Source organism: Saimiri boliviensis, chromosome 10, assembly GCF_048565385.1.
Source record: "Saimiri boliviensis isolate mSaiBol1 chromosome 10, mSaiBol1.pri, whole genome shotgun sequence".
NCBI lineage: Eukaryota > Metazoa > Chordata > Mammalia > Primates > Cebidae > Saimiri > Saimiri boliviensis.
In genome coordinates, this window is record NC_133458.1 from 57,078,462 (window position 1) to 57,101,589 (window position 23,128).

The following is a 23,128-nucleotide window of genomic DNA, read 5'->3' on the forward strand; positions in this document are numbered from 1 at the left end:
AAGTACGGTGACAGATTTAAACATGAAGAAAGTAAAATCTAACCCTACCTGCTCAAGCCAGAAGCATTTTAGCCTGGAAGGAGGGATGAGGCTCAGGATGAGAGGTGGAGTGAGAGGCTGTAGGAGGACGGGAAAGGGCAGTGGTTCTGAAGGTAAACAAGAGCTAGTGAGGACATCCAAGGATTATGGGCTAGAGCTTTTCTCCACAAGGAAACAGTAAGCCTGATGCATACTTCTGTCCACAGTTAGAAAAGACATTTGATCATACCTGAAGTGCAAGTCTTTAAAGGAGAATTGAGTTTCAATGATTCCAGTCGTTTTCACTCGAGAGTGAAGAACATCTTGTTCATTTGGCACATACCCAGATGCTGTTATTCTATCCAAATCATTAAGGTAGCTACGAAAGACAAAACAAAATTATATATGTGTATATAATATGTGTGTGTGTGTGTGTGTGTGTGTGTGTGTGTGTGTGTGTGTGTAAACTTTGCATTTGAAGAGACCAGGATTCAGTACAGTTGAATTTTTAGTGTAGGGTTTATTAAAAATGATAAATTCTAGACTGGTGCTTTCCAAACTCTGCTCATTAGAATTAAAAGTTGGGTAGCTGGAATGCTGCAGAATTGCAGAGTACTGAATGTGACACACAGCTGAACCCCCAGTGTCCTCCCCTAAAGGCACCTAAATCAACACTGCCTTAAACTGTATTTTATGAGATTTGTGTCATAAATCTTCCTGCATATGGATAGGAGTATGAAATAAAATTGTCTCTGTAGGGCCTGGATCATTACAAAACCAAAAGCTGCCTTACAGTGCTAGTTGCTAGATTATCCTCAAAATTCTCTAGTTTGAATTTAGGCATTTGGGTTTTATGAGAGTGATTGGTTTTAATGTCCTTATTTGAAGGTTGCTTGTTATTTTTGCATGCATTTGCCTCATCAGGGCTCAGCCATTTCCATTAAATGCTGTTGCAACATCTAGTTAGCACAATAAGAGAAGTACAGTTTGTCTCTCTTCCTGGTCTATGCTGGAAGTGACTCGTGAATTTGCAGACCCACTCTGACCTGGCTCTCCTGGGGAGAGAAGGCTGAACTCACCCCCTGTCCCCACTCCCACCTCCTCTTCCATCAGTGCATGGTTGTATCTTTACCCCTTCCAGAAAGCTATGTTAGAAATTCCTAGTATTATCAGGCTGAATGTTGTGTTTTTTCTTCTCACAGGATCTAGGTGTGGTGATGAACAGGAATAAGTCTAATTAAGCTGTGTATGCTATAACTATTCATTAGTCTGTTAAATTAGAGGAAAAAAACACCGGCTTTCAGCTTCCTAATCCTTGAAACCAGATGTCTTTATACTAAAACAAAGTATTTTATTGCTATAAAAATAATTTGAAAACCACTGTTCTACGCTTATGATACTAAGGCTTTAGTGGTTTAGCAATATCACTATTTCTATTGTATTTAAAAATTTTAAATACAAATAGTAAGAGCATGGAAATGCTTTTATGATGAATTTCACCATTACACTGAATCACATTATAGAAAGATAAGACTGGAGTGCTTCCCTCGAGGCAGAATTTGTGAGGTAGAATCCAGCTAAATGTTTGTCAGTGTTAAAAATTGTTTGTTCAGTGATTAAGTTGAGAAGCTGTTATGCCTTAGCACCTAGCACAAAGATTTTAAAAAACAAAAATTTATTTTACAAAAATTCATTGTTAATATAGGTAATTTATTTTTGGAGGATCTTTTCCCTTTTAAGCTGAAACAAATTAAGAGTAGACAAGTGTCCCAAATGGATTTCGGCCAAAAGTAAAATCGCACCTCAAGAAACACATAACATATAATATGAAAATGTATCACTATTGTTTTAGTCTAAAAAAGGTTTAAGTTTTCTTTTTAAGAAAAGAATGACACATCAAGATGTGAATGTATTGGAGAAAGTCCTGCCAGAATTTGCTAATGTATTTATTTTCTATTTTGGCAAGCAAATCCCTTTGCAAACTTTTTATTAGCTAAGGCTACATATGCGGTAGGTATATTGTTGGTTAGTTCACGCAAGAGTAAAAAGAAAACAAAAAAACCAAAAGCATACCTGCCAAAATAAAGATTAAATTCATTTCATGATAGCTAAGTGAAAACCTTGGTAAGGACGCATTTATTTGCATGTATAAATGATTTCAAGCAAAGCAGAAGTATTAGCAAACTGACAAATTTGCATTTAAAATACTTGTTTAAATAAACAAATAAAGAAGTGGGTGTTAAAGCTTATGATCTAAAGCTTAGACCAAATAGAGACCCTTAATATATATGACTCTAATCATTTAAAAGTACTCAGTTATTTTCCAGTCATTTAAACTAGTATTTTTCCTGGTGAAGTCCATGGTAATTCTTAAAGCACGTGGAATTTAAAAGCACACTAGATGGCTGCAATTAGTTAACAGTCAACTAAAATGTTTCCTCTGATTGTTCCTGCCATACCCCTCTTCCTTCAATTTGCTAGAACTGATGAGGTTGTTATGTTGCCAACTATGATATTCTTTCCCCTTATTCTGATTATATTCACTTTTTTGTTAGTCTTAACTTGAAGGATCTCTAGATTTGAGAAAACAAGAAATATCTTACTGTCACCAAAAAAATAAAAGATAAAAAATTGTTAGAGACCTTGCTCTATATAATGTATATGAAATAGACACACATTGTAGTACCAATCTCATTTTATATTTTATTTTACAATGTAATTCAGTGTTTGAAAAAAAAATTCTGCTCTTAATTTCTGGAAGAAAGCAATGACCATTCAGCTACCTTTCTCAGCAAGCTTTCCTTTTAAGGACACCTAAGGAGCAGGAAAAAAAAAAAAAAAACCACTTTATTTAATTATTTATTTATTTAGGTTTATGCATGAAATTTCTCTGAGACACAGGGAAAATCAGCTTTTCTGTTATTATATTGCACCTGCAATAATCTGGGTAGTCAAAAACTATTACAATATGGGCAACATTTCCAAAATAAATGCAAATTGATATTGTTTAATTGTTTTTAACTTGAAGAACAGATTTAAAAATTTACAATGACTCTATAAGGGAGTAGCTACTCCTGGTGTGAAACATATTTTAAGTGTTTAAATTAAGGGAAAAGCTAAAATTAAAGACTAGAAAGTACAATAAACTGTCACTTATTTGCCCATTTTAACTATGTGGTTTGTACAAGACTAAATATATTAATGAGCGCCCACTTTAATCTATCTTTCTCTCTGGCTCTCTCCCCAGAGCTTTACTAAGCAAGATTTTATGGGAATATTCTTCAGTTCAGCTTCTTACTCATTGTGACTTCACTTACCAATGAATAGTATAGAAAAGCCATGTTTTGCTACACTGCAGAGACCCCTTTTACTATTAAAATGTGGTAGGTGCTGAGACACTTATGAAGTTATTCAAGTTAATATAATCACAAAACAAGACTCATTCTCTCCTTCATCAGAGAGCTAGGAGCAACTCTTTCCTCCAAAAGCAATGTGCCCTTTGAAATTGAGGTCTAAAATAAAGACGAATGAATCTTCTGTAATTACAGAAGATTTTTTTCCCTAGAATTTATATAGCTTATTTTCTCTCCATAATCATTTTGTCCATCAGTGATTATAAATCTGAAGGGTCATGCAAGTTTCATTGTTCTGTCCTTAACTGATCTTTTCCATTTGCTTCACTTTTATGTTACTGTTTTGTTTTTGTTTAATTAAATAATGCTAGCAGGTTCTGTTGGGGGGACGATTCATCAGAAGAACTATAGTTACACTTTTTTACACACATGTATGAACAGAAATAGAAAATAAGTAAATAGATTGTATTTGCATATGCACACATCTTGCAGGCATATAGTGGCAGGCTATGATAGGAACCACTTGCTAAAAGAATTGTTTTTGGGTTTTGTTTTGTTTTGTTTTGTTTTGTTTTGTTTTGTTTTGTTTGGTTTGGTGACAGGGTCTTGCTCTGTTGCCCCAGCTGGAGTGCAGTAGTGCAATCTCTGCTCACTGCAGCCTTGACCTCCTGGGCTTAAGCAATTCTCCATCTCAGCTTCCCAAGTTGCTGGGACTACAGGCACATGCCACCATACCTGGCTGATTTTTGTGTTTTTTTTGTAGCAACTTGGCTTTGCCATGTTGCCCAGGCTGGTCTCAAATTCTTGAGCTCAAGCAATCTTCCTGCCCTGGCCTCCCAAAGTGCAGGATTACAGGCATGAGCCTCTGTGCCTCACAGTAAAAGAAAATTTTATATCACTTTGACAACAAAATTATAAATAGTGTCACAAGCTCCTAATTTCCTTATGGTTAATTAGTGCTAAATGGGTGATATAAGCAGTGAAATTTATATAATTTTTTTTTCAGACTCCAAATGAATCCCCTGGTATACAAGTGTTTTAGAAATTAATTCATTATTTTTTTCTAGAATTTTGTATCATGGTCATCAACCCAATGAGCCAAGGCATGTGTCATTAATAAAATTAATCCAGGAGATGATTTCACTAATATGAATAGAGATGAAGTGAATAGCCCAAAATATCAGTGTACCCGTCACCAGTCTGTGTTAATGTGGAATGCTATGCATAATGGTGAATTCTTTTTAATCAAGAGAAGATATTTACACCATATGTATCTTCTCAGGCAGAGTTTCAAACTTAGTTATTTAAAATGCTCCCCTGGTTATATATTTTTACATCTCATTATGTCACCTTGTTCATTTTTATTTCTCTTCAATTCCTTTTTATTTTACTATAATAAAATGTAACACCATTTGCTTTCCTCATTTGCATTTACAAATACAAAGTAAGTGGAATTATATTTCTTAATTTTAAATGTTTTGCCTCCGATTCCCCTTAAAGTGAATTCACTTACTAAGCTGCCGAGTCATTGAGCTGGTATTCAGATGCCCTTTCAAAGCAGGCCTGAATTCCCGGATCGCTCCACAGTCGTTTTATTATCTCAGCCAGTTGAGGAGTCATGCCGCCATCTTCCAGGGAACTTGCCATTGCATAAAGTTGTCGTTGGTCCTCCTAGAACAGTGTTTTGGTTAGAACAAGAATGTATTATTTGGAATCACATATTCTGTTTTTCTAACAGAATATTTTAATGGGATGATTTTTATCTTATTCCTTTAGCTAATAATTCCACCAAACATCTTTTCAAACTATATTGAGATAAATAGAACTAAAGTTTCTCACGGCTGAATGATGTCCAGAAGAGTTCTCCTTTGCAAAAACTATAAAATATTATGTGAAGCCATTAGCGTATTTTGGAATTTATCGCTGACTTCTGAATATGGTATCGAGAATGATAATAATACTTTGTTGTACTCATATTGAGTTTGTAGAAGTTCTACATGTTCTACTAAGGTAAAAGAAAAATTAACCTGATCTAATCTGGTATTTTCTTTTTTAATCATTTGCCATGAATTTTTCTAGAAAAATAAAAATAAAAATTAGAGTAGGCTGGACATGGTGGCTCATGCCTGTAATCCCAGCACTTTGGGAGGCTTAGGTGGTGGGTCACTTAAATCCAGGCGTTTGAGACCAGCCTAGGCAACATAGCAAAATTCTTTACAAAAAAATTAGTCAGAGATGATAGTGCATGTCTGTAGTCTCAGCTACCTGGGAGGCTAAGGTGAGAGAATTGCTTGATCCTGGGAGGCAGAGGTTGCAATGAGCAGAGATTGCACCACTGCACTCCAGCCTAGGTGACAGGACCAGACCCTGTCTCAAAAAAAAAAAAAAAAAAAAAAAAAAAAAAAAGTAAACATGGGAAATAAATCATTATTCTAAAATCATATTTTTTCAAAAAATTAGTATATAATTTTTTTTTGTTATCGGTACCTCTTCATAATCATATAAAGAAAAAATGGTGAACATTTGGGTCCACATAATATTTTGGAACATCCCTGTAAGTACCGTTGATTGCATGCCTTTGGAATGAATCAGTAGGCCAGAGGTGAGAATTTTTTATGCAAAGCAAGGAATTATGATCTTAGTCCTGTTGGGATGAGATTTGGAGGTTACCAGGGAAGAAGGAAATAGAAGTTTATTGAGTAAATACTATAGTCTGCAATTTATTTAAACTAATAATCAAAACAGTTTTATGATAAATTTTTTTTTTAAGAGTTCGAGTTTAAGAATAATTAAATTGACTGTAGTGATAGTCCAGGCAAATGGAGAAATCCGAGTTCAACCTTGTTGTGAGCTTCCAAATCCAATATCCTTTTCAGCTCAGAATCCTCCTAGTGCATATTATTACAATTTACAAAACTGCACATATAATAGCTCACATATTCCTCACAACTGTGAGATAGACGCTGTATTTTCTCCATTTTACATGTGAGGAATCTGAAACTCTTGAGTTCTGGAAACCAGTAAACCAGTAAATACCATAAGCATCAGAAGAGGAATGAAACACAAGCACATTTTGTGCCGTGTCAGGCTGTTACTGTTACAGGAAAGGGGTCCCGCTCCAGATCCCAAGAGATGATTCTTGGATCTCACACAAGAAAGAATTCAGGGCAAGTCCGGAGAGGAAAGTGAAAGCAAGCTTATTCAGGAAGCAAAGGAGTAAAAGAATGGCTACTCCATATACAGAGCAGCCCTGAGGGCTGCAGGTTGCTCATTTTTATGGTTATTTCTTGACTTGACGCCAAACGGGCTGGATTATTCATGCCTCCCCCTTGTTCAAGCATATAGGGTAACTTCCTGATGTTCATGGCCTTTGTAAACTGTCATGGTGCTAGTAGGAGTACAGCAGTGAGAATGAGCAGAGGTCACTCTCATGGCTATCTTGATTTTGACAGGTTTGAGCCAGCTTCTTTACTGCAACCTGTTTTATCAGCAAAGTTGTCACAATTTGTATCTTGTACTGACCTCCCATCTCACCCTGTAACTTAGGATGTCTGAACTCTCTGGGAATGCAGCCCAGTGGGTCTCAGCCTCATTTTCCTCAGCTGCTATTTAAGATGAAGTTGCTCTGGTTCAAATGCCTCTGACACTAACAATGAAGTATGTTCAATAAGAACTTGCTGCTTTTCTGATATAATTCAGCTTATTATTATTATTTTGAATTGACTACAGTTTTTTCTACTATTTTATCAAAAATTTGCTCTTTGTACAAAAAATAAGGGTATGTCACTAACTTAAAAGAGAGACACTGTTAAGGCCACACACACACACACACCCCCACAATAAAACCTTATTCCGTCTTTCTTCACAATCAGATTTTATTGTTAAAAACTAAAATGAGGCCGGGCGCGGTGGCTCATGCCTGTAATCCCAGCACTTTGGGAGGCCGAGGTGGGTGGATCACGAGGTCAAGAGATCGAGACCATCCTGGTCAACATGGGTGAAACCCCATCTCTACTAAAAATACAGAAAATTAGCTGGGCATGGTGGCGCATGCCTGTAATCCCAGCTACTCAGGAGGCTGAGGCAGGAGAATTGCCTGAGCCCAGGAGGCAGAGGTTGCGGTGAGCCGAGATCGCACCATTGCACTCCAGCCTGGGTAATAAGAGCGAAACTCCGTCTCAAAATAAATAAATAAATAAAATAAAATAAAATAAAATAAAAAACTGAAATGATCAGATGATCACTGGTTCAAGTATTCAATGTGTAAACCAAAAACAAGTTTCTAAGTCCCCCAAGCAACATAATTCTAAGCCCCCAACCAACAGAAATCCCTCTTGGCCAAGGGAATTCCAAAGTAAACCTGAAAAACTAGTTCAGGCCATGATAGGAAGGGTGGGGTCAGACATGCCTTATTATGCTCTCCTCCCTTTGGAATTCAGACACAACTCACCAGCATTAACATTTAAACAAGAGATCTTAGTGGCTCCTGCCTGTAATCCCAGCACTTTGGGAGGCTTGGGTGGGCGGATCACAAGGTCAAGAGATAGAGAGCATCCTGGCTAACATGGTGAAACCCCATGTCTACTAAAAATACAAAAAACAACAACAACAACAACAACAAAAACCAAAAAACAAACCACAAAAAAACCCAGAGATCTTAGGACCGATTAAAAAAAGACTAGAGCAATAAGATTCCAAATTCCAACCTGACTCCAGGATAGAGCAGGCACTGAAAGAAATTATTTTATCCCCAAATATGTATTTTTTGACATATATTGAAATGGCCCTGAAAAGCTGTCTTTTGTGGGGGAAATTTACATTGTGTAATGAATCCCCTTCCCTTTTCAAGCCCTTTTCTGATCCTGGTGATATTAGCTGAGAGTCTAGCACTTTTTAAAGGTGAAAATAGGAAATATTTGCCATCTATTGCCTCCAAGGGTGCAATACGAGACTTTATCTACATAATGAGAACCTTAATCTCCACAGCCTTTTATCTTAACCCAGAGATTCCTATTTATTCTAGGCCTTTAGACAATAACTTAACTCTTTCAACCAATTAGCAATCAGAAAATGTTTGAAAATGTTTGAATTTCAACAAAATGTTGAAGGTCCTACTGGAAGGTCCTACTTCAAGCTGTCCTGTGTTTCTGGACCTTGCATGTATTGACAGTAACTGTATTCCTGTAACTTTTGTCCCCATAGAATGTATAAAATCAAGTAATAACTACTTTGGGCATATGTTCTCATGACCTTCTGAGGCTGTGCCATGGGTCACGGTCCTCACATTTGGCTCAAAATAAATCTCTTCCAGTATTATTTATTTTGGCTTTTTTTGGTCAACAAATGGCCAAATCAAGCCTCCTCTTATTTTCTAGCATCATCACAGGATAGATTTTTACAACGTCATTTCTCTATTAAATGGATGTGAAAGAGAACTGCAAGTCCAGCAAAATGTGCTCTGGTGACTTTTGCTAGCATCATCCTATTTGTTCCTTCCGCTATTAAAGTGCTACTGAGAATGAATGATGCAATGAAACAACCACTACACAGTTTTATAACTAAGGAGAAAAAGTTATACATCTTGTCAGCATATCTTTATAAACCAAATAAATAAACTGTTTCGTTTCTTTTAAAATATTCCATTTATCATTTAAATATACTTTATTTGTAGAGGTATCATGAGTCTAGTTTTACTTTAAACACTTAAATGTTACAGTCTTCCTTGACCACTTCAGTCCTGCTACCTCCCACAAAGTCAAATTATCCTATCTGGTGGGTTTTTGTGTCTCTAGACCTTTCACTTTTTAAATTTGTGCATGCATAGGTGGAGCACATAGTGATGATTTTCAATCCAGGCTGCACATTGTAAGCATATGGGGTACCCTTAAATATACTGATAGCAAAACTGTCACCCAAACAAAATGAATCAGAATCTCTGCATGTCAGGCCCTGCAAAGATATTTTTTAAAAGCTTCAAGGTGGCACAACTGTTGAGAAACTCTGGCAATACACAGTTGTTATTTTTTTTTTTAACTATAAATAACACTTCATTGAACATAGTGTATTTCAGTTCTTGATGTTTTTCTGTGCTTATTGAAAAGCTAATGTAATTTAAAGAATTAAAAACTTTAAATTTTTAGAAATAAATTTTTTAAATTTAAAATTCTTTAATGTTTTTAAGAGATTGAGCCTACCCATCAAATGTGATTTTTTAAAAAATATATAACACCAAAATGTATAGATAATATGAAAAGTTATCTTCCTTATAGCAGCCTGATTGAACACTTAACTTCTACTATTTTATCGTCATATTTTAAAAACTCTAGTAATTTCTCACCAAACTCAAAACTGAAAATAAAACCCAAATCCCTTATCCCTTACTGTGACTCACAAAGCTCTACATGTTTTGACCCGCTCTTTCCCTCTCTCTTTCTTTCTCTCCCTGCCCCCAAGACTCAAGATGCAGCTAACAACTTGCTGCTCCTTGAATTCACCAAGCCCCAGTTCAGCTCATAGGGGTTGTTCCCGCCGTGTCCTTCCTGTGGTTTACTTTTTCACTCAAGTCTCTTCCCAGTGCCACCTCCTCAGTAAAGCCTTCTCTGATCATCCTTTCTGCCACATTTTTCAAATATCACCCTGTGAACTGGAGTGGCATCCCAAAGAGGTTTTATTTCCCCATGAGGTTTTTGGAAAAGCTTGGGAATTACAGTGGTCCTGGAATGGCTCATTCTCTCTCTCTGTCTCTCTCTTTTTAAAGCATATTTCTTTTATTTATTCATTTTTTATTTTACTTTAAGTTCTAGGATACATGTGCAGAATGTGCCGGTTTGTTACAGAGGTATACATGTGCATTGGTGGTTTGCTGCAGCTACGAAGCCGTCGTCATTCTCTAAAGATGGTGTAACTTTGGGAATACATTGTATAGAAAATAAGTATTTTCTCTACAGATTACTCAAACCTTCATCATTAATATTAGGGATCCCAGGTGGTCTTAGGGCTTTGTGGAACTCATTTTGAACCCTAGAGTCATATTTCCAAAGATCATGAAAATAAATCCAGAGGAAGGAAGGCTACAGTATAGTGTAGCTAGAAATGGTGAGAAATGCTAAGTTAAAAATGCCACGTTTTGTTGCTACTGGGTTTTCAGAATCTTTGAGTATTAATATTGGTTGAAAATTTCCAAGTTGTTATTGTATGCATATATACCAAACAGATTTGATCACGGAACTTTAATTGTAGAACATCTTGAGGAATCAGGGCTTTTTGGTTCATATTGTAGAGTTTACTTTGTAGGGTTCAATGCCCTAGATGGTTACAACAGCGCTCAAATCATGTAGTAAAAGTGTTATAATTTTCAGCATTCTTTTATGTTGGTTGAGTGGATTCTATATGCTCTAAAATAGGATATAATATTTAAAAGGATAAGTAGAAGCTTACTAAATATCATCATAATTTCTCCTTTCCTGTTTCTGAAGTTTAACCCTCTTTTCAAGTTCTATGCTTATGAAATTATAAGCCTATCAAATACTAAACCACAACCACTAAGAACAAGCCCCATTTAGCTGTTTCCCCTCTGAGTACAGATCCCATGTCTCTCCTACTCCTTGGCTATAGGTCCTGAAAATATTGTCCTTAACTGTACTAACAGCCTATTCTCATTTCTCCACATACTCCGCTGGAGTATGAGTTCACCAGTCTTCTGAAACCTCTCTCACTATATTCCCAATGGCTCCATGTTTCTTAATCCAATAGATTCTATTTAATATTCTCCTTTCTTTACCTGGCAAGATCTTTCAATGTGGATAGCTCCCTTTGGAACACTTCTCTTGAATTCTGTGATTTCATATGCTTCTGATTTTCCTTTTACTCTTCTATCCTCTCCCCTGAAGTTTCCTTTTCCTAACAAATGAGCAGAAAATATTGTTTGTTTTTTTAACACTCTTCCCTAGACTCTGTTATCCCTGATACCCCTCTCTTCTTAATCTAAGGGCTTCACCTGTTCCATTCTACTTTCTTTTTTTTTTTTTTTTTTTTTTTTTTTATTGCATTTTAGGTTTTGGGGTACATGTGATGAACATGCAAGATTGTTGCATAGGTACACACATGGCAGTGTGCTTTGCTGCCTTCCGTCCCCTCACCTGTATCTGTCATTTCTCCCCATGCTATCTCTTCCCACCTCCCCACCCCCCGCCCCTCCCCCATTTCCCCCCAACGGACCCCAGTGTGTAGTGCTCCCCTCCCTGTGTCCATGTGTTCTCATTGTTCAACACCCGCCTATGAGCGAGAATATACGGTGTTTGATTTTCTGCTCTTGTGTCAGTTTGCTGAGAATGATGGTTTCCAGGTTCATCCATGTCCCTATAAAGGACGTGAACTCATCGTTTTTGATGGCTGCATAATATTCCATGGTGTATATGTACCACATTTTCCCTATCCAGTCTATCATCGTTGGGCATTTGGGTTGGTTCCAGGTCTTTGCTATTGTAAACAGTGCTGCAATGAACATTCGTGTGCACGTGTCCTTGTAGTAGAATGATTTATAATCCTTTGGATATATACCCAGTAATGGGATTGCTGGGTCAAATGGGATTTCTATTTTTAGGTCCTTGAGGAATCGCCACACTGTCTTCCACAATGGTTGAATTAATTTACATTCCCACCAACAGTGTAAAAGTGTTCCTATTTCTCCACATCCTCTCCAGCATCTGTTGTTTCCCGATTTTTTAATGATGGCCATTCTAACTGGTGTGAGGTGGTATCTCAATGTGGTTTTGATTTGCATTTCTATGATGACCAGTGATGATGAGCATTTTTTCATATGTTTGTTGGCCTCCTGTATGTCTTCTTTTGTAAAGTATCTGTTCATATCCTTTGCCCATTTTTGAATGGGCTTGTTTGTTTTTTTCTTGTAGATCTGCTTTAGTTCTTTGTAAATTCTGGATATCAGCCCCTTGTCAGATGGGTAGACTGCAAAAATTTTTTCCCATTCTGTTGGTTGCCGATTCACTCTACTGACTGTTTCTTTTGCCGTGCAGAAGCTGTGGAGTTTGATTAGGTCCCATTTGTCTATTTTGGCTTTTGTTGCCATTGCTTTTGGCGTTTTGGTCATGAAGTCCTTGCCTACACCTATGTCCTGAATGGTTTTGCCTAGATTTTCTTCTAAGGTTTTTATGGTAATAGGTCTGATGTTTAAGTCTTTAATCCATCTGGAGTTAATTTTGGTGTAAGGTGTCAGGAAGGGGTCCTGTTTCTGCTTTCTGCACATGGCTAGCCAGTTTTCCCAACGCCATTTATTAAACAGGGAGTCCTTTCCCCATTGCTTGTTTTTGTCAGGTTTGTCGAAGATCAGATGGTTGTGGGTATGTTGTATTTCCTGTGAGGCCTCTGTTCTGTTCCATTGGTCTATATCTCTGTTTTGGTACCAGTACCATGCTGTTTTGATTACTGTAGCCTTGTAGTATAGTTTGAAGTCCGGTAGTGTGATGCCTCCCGCTTTGTTCTTTTTGCTTAGAATTGACTTGGCTATGCGGGCTCTCTTTTGGTTCCATATGAAGTTTAAGGTGTTTTTTTCCAGTTCTGTGAAGAAGGTCATTGGTAGCTTGATGGGAATAGCGTTGAATCTGTAAATTACTTTGGGCAGTATGGCCATTTTCACGATGTTGATTCTTCCTAACCATGAACATGGAATGTTTCTCCATCTGTTTGTATCCTCTCTTATTTCGTTGAGCAATGGCTTGTAGTTCTCCTTGAAGAGGTCCTTTACGTTCCTTGTTAGTTGTATTCCTAGGTACTTTATTCTCTTTGTAGCAATTGTGAATGGCAGTTCGTTCTTGATTTGGCTCTCTTGAAGTCTATTACTGGTGTATAGGAATGCTTGTGATTTTTGCACGTTGATTTTGTATCCTGAGACTTTGCTGAAGTTGTTTATCAGTTTCAGGAGATTTTGGGCTGAGATGATGGGGTCTTCCAGATATACAATCATGTCATCTGCAAATAGAGACAATTTGATTTCCTCCTTTCCAATTTGGATACCCTTTATTTCTTTTTCTTGCCTGATTGCTCTGGCTAGAACTTCCAGTACTATATTGAATAGGAGTGGTGAGAGAGGGCACCCTTGTCTAGTGCCAGATTTCAAAGGGAATGCTTCCAGTTTTTGCCCATTCAGTATGATATTGGCTGTTGGTTTGTCGTAAATAGCTTTTATTGTTTTGAGATACGTTCCGTCAATACCTAGTTTATTGAGGGTTTTTAGCATAAAGGGTTGTTGAATTTTGTCAAAAGCCTTCTCTGCATCAATCGAGATAATCATGTGGTTTTTGTCTTTGGTTCTGTTTATGTGGTGAATTACGTTTATGGACTTGCGTATGTTGAACCAGCCTTGCATCCCCGGGATGAATCCTACTTGATCATGGTGGATGAGCTTTTTGATATGCTGTTGCAATCGGTTTGCCAGTATTTTATTGAAGATTTTTGCATCTATGTTCATCATGGATATTGGCCTGAAATTTTCTTTTCTTGTTGAGTCTCTGCCAGGTTTTGGTATCAGGATGATGTTTGTCTCGTAAAATGATTTGGGAAGGATTCCCTCTTTTTGGATTGTCTGGAATAGTTTCAGAAGGAATGGTATCAGCTCCTCCTTGTATGTCTGGTAGAATTCAGCTGTGAACCCATCTGGACCTGGGCTTTTTTTGGGTGGTAGGCTCTTTATTGCTGCCTCGACTTCAGACCATGTTATTGGTCTATTCAGGGTTTCGGCTTCTTCCAGGTTTAGGCTTGGGAGGTTGCAGGTGTCCAGGAATTTATCCATTTCTTCCAGGTTTACTAGTTTATGTGCATAGAGTTGTTTGTAATAATCTCTGATGATGGTTTGGATTTCTGTGGAATCTGTGGTGATATCCCCTTTATCGTTTTTTATTGCATCAATTTGGTTATTCTCTCTTTTCTTTTTTATTAATCTGGCTAGTGGTCTGTCTATTTTGTTGATCTTTTCAAAAAACCAGCTCCTGGATTTATTGATTTTTTGAAGAGTTTTTTGTGTCTCTATTTCCTTCAGTTCTGCTCTGATCTTAGTTATTTCCTGTCTTCTGCTAGGTTTTGAGTTTTTTTGATCTTGCTCCTCTAGCTCTTTCAATTTTGATGATAGGGTGTCAATTTTCGATCTCTCCTTTCTTCTCATGTGGGCACTCATTGCTATATATTTTCCTCTAGAGACTGCTTTAAATGTGTCCCAGAGATTCTGGTATGTTGTGTCTTCGTTCTCATTGGTTTCGAAGAACATCTTTATTTCTGCCTTCATTTCATTGTTTATCCAGTCAACATTCAAGAGCAAGTTGTTCAGTTTCCATGAAGCTGTGCGGTTCTGAGTTAGTTTCTGCATTCTGAGTTCTAACTCGATTGCACTGTGGTCTGAGAGACTGTTTGTTATGATTTCTGTTCTTTTGCATTTGCTGAGGAGTGATTTATTGCCAATTATGTGGTCAATTTTAGAGTAGGTGTGATGTGGTGCTGAGAAGAATGTATATTCTGTGGATTTGGGGTGGAGAGTTCTGTAAATGTCTATTAGGTTTGCTCGTTCCAGGTCTGTGTTCAGGTCCTGGATATCCTTGTTGATTTTCTGTCTGGTTGATCTGTCTAATATTGACAATGGGGTGTTAAAGTCTCCCACTATTATTGTGTGGGAGTCTAAGTCTCTTTGTAAGTCATTAAGAACTTGCCTTATGTATCTGGGTGCTCCTGTATTGGGTGCATATATAGTTAGGATCGTTAGCTCTTCTTGTTGCAGTGATCCTTTTACCATTATGTAATGTCCTTCTTTGTCTCTTTTGATCTTTGTTGCTTTAAAGTCTATTTTATCAGAGATGAGAATTGCAACTCCTGCCTTTTTTTGCTCTCCATTTGCTTGGTAGATCTTCCTCCATCCCTTTATTTTGAGCCTTTGTGTATCCTTGCATGTAAGATGGGTTTCCTGGATACAGCACACTGATGGGTTTTGGCTTTTTATCCAATTTGCCAGTCTGTGTCTTTTGATTGGGGCATTTAGTCCATTAACATTTAGGGATAGTATTGTTATGTGTGAATTTGATGCTGTCATTTTGATGCTACCTGGCTGTTTTGTTGGTTAGTTGATGCAGATTCTTGATTGTGTTGCTGCTTTTTTACCATTTGGTGTGTTTTTGGAGTGGCTGGTACTGGTTGTTCCTTTATATGTGTAGAGCCTCTTTCAGGAGTTCTTGTAGAGCAGGTTTGGTGGTGATGAAATCTCTGAGTGCTTGCTTGTTCACAAAGGATTTTATTTTTCCTTCACTTATGAAGCTGAGTTTGGCTGGATAGGAGATTCTGGGTTGAAAGTTCTTTTCTTTAAGGATGTTGAATATTGGCCCCCAGTCTCTTCTGGCTTGTAGGGTTTCTGCTGAGAGATCTGCTGTGAGTCTAATGGGCTTCCCTTTGTGGGTAACCCGACCTTTCTCTCTGGCTGCCCTTAGCATTTTCTCTTTCATTTCAACCCTGGTGAATCTGACGATTATGTGCCTTGGGGTTGCTCTTCTTGAGGAATATCTCTGTGGTGTTCTCTGTATTTCCTGGATTTGAATATTGGTCTGCCTTGCTAGGTTGGGGAAGTTTTCCTGGATAATATCCTGAAGAGTATTTTCCAGCTTGGATTCATTCTCTTCATCACATTCAGGTACACCTATCAGACGTAGATTAGGTCTTTTCACATAGTCCCACATTTCTTGAAGATTTTGTTCATTCCTTTTTGCGCTTTTTTCTCTGTTCTTGCCTTCTCTTTTTATTTCATTGAGTTGGTCTTCGACCTCTGATATCCTTTCTTCTGCTTGGTCAATTCGGCTGTTGAAGCTTGTGCATGCTTCACGAAGTTCTCGTGTTGCGTTTTTCAGCTCCATCAATTCACTTATTCTCCTCTCTATGCTGTCCATTCTCGTCAGCAGTTCGTCCAATCTTTTTTCAAGGTTCCTATTTTCTTTGCGATGGGTTAGAACATGTTCTTTTAGCTCATTGTAGTTTCTTACTACCCATCTTCTGAAGTCTGATTCTGTCATTTCATCACCCTCCTTCTCCATCCGGTCTGGTTCCCTTGCTGGTGAGGAGTTGTGATCACTTTTATGAGGAGAGGTGTTCTGGTTTCGGGAGTTTTCATCCTTTTTACGCTGGTTTCTACCCATTTTTGTGGGTTTATCCACCTGTTGTCTGTCTCTGTCCCAGGGAGTTGGAGCTTTATGAGTTTCCGTTGCACTACTGCCTTTTTTGATTTTTTTTTTTTTTCAGGTCGGACCCGCCCAGCTAGCAGCAGGCCTAGCCTCTGCCTGCCCGCAGGGGCTTTGCTGAGCTGCTGTGGGCTCCGCCCAGCTGCCCTGAGCTCTTCCCTGTAGTCCTTTTTATATGGGCGTAGTTAGAACTGTCTGGGCAATGGTGGCCCCGCCTCTGTTATGGCGGACTCTCTCTGTTGTGGCAGGTTGCCTCGGCAACGGCGGGTTGCCTCGGCAACAGCAGCCTGCCTCCGTAGTGGTGGAGAGTCTCAGTAATGGCGGAAGCCCCTCCCCCACGGAGCCGGACCGTCCCGGTTCAGCTGTGCTTGGTTTGAAGGGCTCAACCCAGAGGGTTTCCAATTACTGTTTTTGTTTTCGTTGTTGTTGGGGGTGGAGGGGTGGGACCAACCGAGCCTGATCACCTGGCTCCCTGACTCAGAGTCTTTTCTTTTAAGTTGAACGACCCCGCGTTCTGGTCGCTTGTTGAAAAGGCGCCGGGATCTCCCGTGCTGCGACTCACGGAGTCGGCTCGAACCGCGGCGCCGGCTCCTGGCGGATTTTTTGCCTAGGAATCCCCTGGCCTGACTCGCTATTTCAGATGAATGGGCTATTCTGCCGTCTCAAGGCTCTGCTCGCCAGCTAAGAGGGCTCCCAGACCAGTGGCTTTTTTACGGAGAACGGCAGCAACAGGGAGTGGTCACAGCAGCCGCGCGGGCGGAATCAGCCCCGCGGGGGCCAAAACAGCCGCACCGGCTGGGACTGCGACGCTGGCGACCCCTCTGCCTGGGTATCTCCTGGTCTGTGGGCAATAAGAGTTCGTCTGGAAATGCGGCGTCCACTCACCCTCTGCACTTTCACTGGGAGCTGAAGTCCTGAGCTGTTCTTAGGCGGCCATCTTGAAAGTCCCTCCCCCCATTCTACTTTCTTAGTATGAATTATATGCCATAATGTAATGGCATGCCAGTAACACCTAGATTTAGATCTCTAGACAAAGTATCCATTTTGGGCTTCAAATGCACATTTGTAATTGCTTACATATGTACATATCCCATAGAACTTACAAATGAATTTCTAAAACCAAATCAATTAGTTCTTTCCATCCTCATTTAATGTTAGTGTTCCTCTTCTTAGTAATTCTTTCTACAAGCAAGGATCAAGCTCCACATTTAGCTACACTGCCCTTTTGAAATTGCATATTATTTGTAGTTATTTGTTAAACATCTAGCTCTCCTCTCCTGATGACAATATTATTCCATCTCAGTTACTGCTGAGCCCTCTCTACAATCCCAGTATCCAACTAAATATCTACCACATAAATAATACTTTAATAAAAAATAATTCTTTTCAAATGAAGTTGGATGTGTAGATTTTAATACATAAATTTTAATGATCCTATATTCAAAATAGCTATTGAAAAATAAAAATGCCTAATGTTTACTGGAAACGTATTCTATAATACCCTATATTATAGAGGATTTCTTTCTTTCTTTCTTCTTTTTTTTTTTGGAGATGGAGTCTCACTCTGTTGCCGAGGCTGGAGTGCAATGGTGCAATCTCAGTTTACTGCAACCTCTGCCTCCTGGTTTCAAGTGACTCTCCTGCCATAACCTCCTGAGTAGCTGGGATTATAGGCACGCATCACTACGCCCGGCTAATTTTTGTATTTTTAGTTGACGTGGGGTTTCACCATGTTGATCAGTCTGGTCTCAAACTCCTGACCTCATGATCCATCTACCGCGGTCCCCCAAAGTTCTGGGATTACAGGTGTGAGCCACTGTGTCCAGCCTATAGTGGATTTCTTATGTTTTTGCTTCCTCCTTTAAAGGTCATGGTAACTCAAGGAGGAAAGCCATAATATCCTGTGGAAGCAGACACTAAAGTTTAGAGAGGTTAACTTGTCCAAACTTACAGACTCAGTTACTAATAAAGCTCATGTAATTTTTCTATCAGAGCTTTCTCTCTTTGGCAATCTGTGCGATCATGTGGAAATGGTTATGTAAAAGGTTATGCCCTTGTATAAATAAATAGAGAGCTAATCAGAACTCTGAAAGTCACATGTTGGTAGTGGTCAGCAATCTGTTAAATAAACAATTTTAAACAGATAGAGAGTATATTAATCTCAAAATCAAATACTAGAATGCAGTTGAAACTGCTCGAGTTTTTATCAGTTGAAATCAAAATAGGAACGATGTTGTCCCTGACAACTGTGATGTTCTGATAGTTGAGGACATAGTTACTCCTGAGAAGTTATGACAGTGGCTAAGTGCTGCTTACATTGCACTATTTACAGCATTCAATGTACAGTTTGAATAAACTGTACTTTTATTTTCTAATTAGCATGATGGCAGCAATGTATACAGTGTATTATTTTTGTTTCCCAATATGTCAAATCATTAAGACTTTTACTAATAAATTTCATGGTTTGTTTTTTTTTTTTTTCCCAAGACAGGGTCTTGCTCTGTTGCACAGGCTGGAGTTCAGTGGCACCATCACAGTTCACTGCAACCTCAACCTCCCAGGCTCAAGGGAGCCTCACAACTCAGCCTCCCATGTAGCTGGGACTACAGGTATATGCCACCATGCCTAGCTAATCTTTCTTCTTCTTCTTCTTCTTTCCTCCTCTTCCTCTTCTTCTTCTTCTTCCTCTTCCTCTTCTTCTTCTTCTTCTTCTTCCTCTTCTCCTTCCTCTTCTCCTTCTTCTCCTCCTCCTCTTCCTCCTCTTCCTCCTCTTCTTCTTCCTCCTCTTCTTCTTCTTCTTTCTTCTTCTTTCTTCTTCTTCTTCCTTCTTCTTCTTTCTTCTCCTTTCTTCTTTTTTCTTCTTCTTCCTTCTCTTCTTCTTCCTTCTTCTTCTCCTTCTTCCTCCTTCCTCCTTCTTCCTCCTTCTTCCTTCTTCTTTTCTTCTTCCTTTCTTCTTCTTTCTTTTGTTCTTTGACACAGGGTTAGTTATATTGTTCAGACTGGTCTGAAACTCCTGGACTCAAGTGATCCTCTTGCCTCAGCCTCCCAAAATGTTGAGATTACAGGCATGAGCCACCACATCCAGTCACATCTCAGGTCTTTAGTGATTAGGGTATCACTGTTTTACAAACTCTGGGCCATATGAAGGACGCAGTATATTTAAATACGTAACAATAGGCAAGGTTGTGATTTCCAACTTGTCTGGTACAAATGCACGGAATATCATATTGTATCTACAAATTTAAGCATCATTAAATCATTCTCAAAGGAATTCAGAAGGTATATCTGTTTTAGTAACTATTATTGCCTAAGAGAAAAAAGTAAAATAAGTATTTATAATCATTAAATCCTTTAATAGCGAAAAGCCACCATCATGGAATCCAGAAGTGGATTTTTACCATAAACTCTAGCTACTTAATGTAAACCAACTAATCTTCTTTGAGCCTTTTTTTTTTTTTTTAATTAAGGTGGTTATACTATGCTGTTTCTTAAGAGCCAATTTAAAATCCTAGGTTCTTAGGAAAAGCTGAGGTCAGAACTACACTTAAATAAGAACATTATCACTAAGTGACAGAGATAAAGAATAAAAGGATCTTGGAGTTCAGCTCCTCTAAGTTCCCCTTTTACACATGAGAGGGAAACTGTAGCCAGAGAAATAGGTTGGAGCAAACGGGAGAAAGCTAGAAATGGCAATCAGTGGAATACCTGACTCCTTGCTTTATAAACTATCCGCCGGAAGGCCATACTTAGCATTTCCTTGTTCTTTGAAGAAAAGTGACAGGAGAAAAGGGGATTTACCCCTTCCTTTAACGTTAAGCTCATGGAAAATGCTTTTTTGTTGTTGTTGTTGTTTTCATTGTAATGATTTCCAGTGGTCATTTACAAAGTCCAGTGGCCTTTTACCAGGTCCACTAAACTGGGTGAGGGAGTTCAAACGACTCCTCTTCCTTTATCCTTACTATGCTTTTGCTCTCTATTTTTATTGTTCCTATAGCAAGGTTTCCAGGAATTATACTGGTAGGAATTCAACTCTCATCCTCTGGAGGTAACCAGAGGCCCAGCTGCTCCTGGAGGAGACATATGGAAATGGGTGAGTTCTTCTTGTGGATTCTACTCAGTTACTCTTTTTTTGTGTGGGGTCAACTATGGTTCTTTGGATAATACTGTCAGTTTCATTTGCCAAGTGATTTTATATGTTTGGATATAAACTTTCAAAATAAGTGGATTTCAAATATATTTTAATGTAAAATATATAGCAAAATATAAAGTAGGGAGAAAATAAAATTATTTTGTTTCTACCTTACAAACAGAACTTTGAGTACTTTGAATATACTTAATATACAAACATTTGCTTACTCCTACAATTTGAATTCATTTTTTAAAAACACTTAGCATTATAAAACAAGCATTTCCCTGTTGCCACAGACTTTGTAATCATCATCAAACATTAATCATAATTGTTGTGTTATTAAGCAACAACTAGTCTCTTTCAAATGACTCATAACTAAAAAAATTAATCTAGAGATATTGCAAATTGTGTTTATGCCATAACCCTTTTGTATTTAGCAAGCACAAGCAATACTTTTGTTATAGTGTATTATTTGATATTAAGTTTAATCCTCAGGAAAACAACTAATGTTGAATATTATATTATTCAGTAAAAAAGTTTCACTTCAAGGAAAATGAGAAATCTTATACTAAATAGAATTAATGCTTCAAAATTCATATTTCATATTTTAAAATTTTAGATATAGATTAATACTATGAACTTATCAAGTCCTATTATTTTATGGCCCAACTTCTATTGCAGGACTTAAAGCTGCCATTATTTGCATACTTACTGCACTTCTGGGATTTACATAATCAATCCCAAGGGTAGTCATGGCTTTCACAATAGCTAGGATGGATTGCAACGTATTACTGTAAATTATGGCTTTGAACTCCATGCATTCTTGCTCACTGTAACCATTCTTATGGATGATCCTATAATTTAAACATGAAAAGTTTTGTGAGTTGAATAATTGCTTGTAACACTAAAGCACATCAAAATAAATTGCTTGAATAAAATTATAGTATATATTCATTAAAAAGGAATTTTGACCATATTATGTGTATGCTAAATCTGAACAATTTTATGCCTTTGGACTTCTATTATCATTGTCATTTATTCAATATTTTCTTTCTTGGCTACCCATGATAAATATAAAAGGGCATAGGATTTGTTATTTAAAAATACTTTTTAAAAATGGATAAATCATAAGCATTATACTTTGAAAGTACCCCCCCCCCCCTTTTTTTTAAAGAGAAATATTTCTAGATTCCCAGGACAAAGATATATACAGGGTTCTGAAAGTTGACCTTGTGTTTACAACCTGATGTCTAGAGGAAGTGAAGTCATTTAGATCATTCATGTCTTTTCCTATCATTCTGGAAAATAGGAGTGCCTGCTTTCTATTTACAGCATTAACAAAGGCATTTTTTTAGTAGAGGTAATTGCCCTCTGCGAAATCTCTTGACAGTTCTCCATCTGTGTACGTGCCACTGAGTTATAAAAGTTGTAACGCTCGACATTTTATTTGGCTGAACTCTTCTCTACCTTCCACTCATTGAGTCAGAATCAAGATTTTACTAGTAGTTTTGGAATAATTGCTTAAAATAGATTTACCTATCAAAAGCTAAACTCATTACATGTACCACTTACGTATTTTTGCATTTTTATTGCAGAATATGTTTTTGTTCCTTTCTGTTTTTTCTTAATGTTTTGAAGTGCTTTGTATTAATTAGGCATCTTTTTGGATGTCATCTTACTAAAGATTTACATTGTGTCTACACGTATAAAGGCTTTAGCATGGGGGGAAGAACGCAATCGCATCTTTAATGTCTTTGAAGTTATTAGAACCTTCATATTCAAGAAATCTGAACTGGAAGGAGTAAAGGCAGGGCCTGTATTTATTATATGTATATTTTTTATATTTGATTACCAGTCATTTCTGAATTTCTACTTTAAACATGGTTATGTTTGTCCTGCGGCCTTAAACCATTGAGTAACTTAAATAAGTAAATAAATAAAACAGACAAAGGCTGTAGAAAAAAATGCAGTAAAATATCTTTATGGATAGATCAGGAATAAGCTTATTAAAGAAATCCCAGTTTTCTGTCAAATTGAACTTGGAAAATTATTTTAATTATTAAAATGGCAACTGTGAGTAAACATGGACATTGGTTTTCTTCATGAAACAAGTTCTGACTGTTATCAGAAGATGAGGAAGCACTTATGACAAAGCAAAATAATAAAAACAGATGTAAAGATGTCCAGTTGAAGTGGGACTTTAAACAAACATCATTTTTTTCCAGGAGCTGCATATGTAAATTTCTGTGAGATAGAGCACTCCAACTCCAAAGATGCTTCCTAGATCTGTTGAAATTAATAGGCTTTTACTGGGCATTTTCTGTGCCATACTATGCTATGTGTTAAAGAGAATACATCATATAAGTCCCTTCTTTCCAAAACCATAGACTGGAGCTCCACTGTAT

General features: G+C 37.7%; 1 protein-coding gene across 1 annotated transcript in view; it reads right to left on the reverse strand.

Annotated features, from left to right (window-relative positions):
• GNAT3 (G protein subunit alpha transducin 3) overlaps positions 1–23,128 on the reverse strand; it is a 64,572-nt gene that overhangs the window by 15,960 nt on the left and 25,484 nt on the right. The window contains exons 3-5 of the mRNA XM_003921142.3: positions 21,436–21,577; positions 4,885–5,042; positions 269–397 (exon numbers count right to left, since the gene is read on the reverse strand). Of these exons, the coding sequence (XP_003921191.1) occupies positions 269–397; positions 4,885–5,042; positions 21,436–21,577 (429 nt within the window). The remainder of the gene's footprint in view (positions 1–268; positions 398–4,884; positions 5,043–21,435; positions 21,578–23,128) is intronic.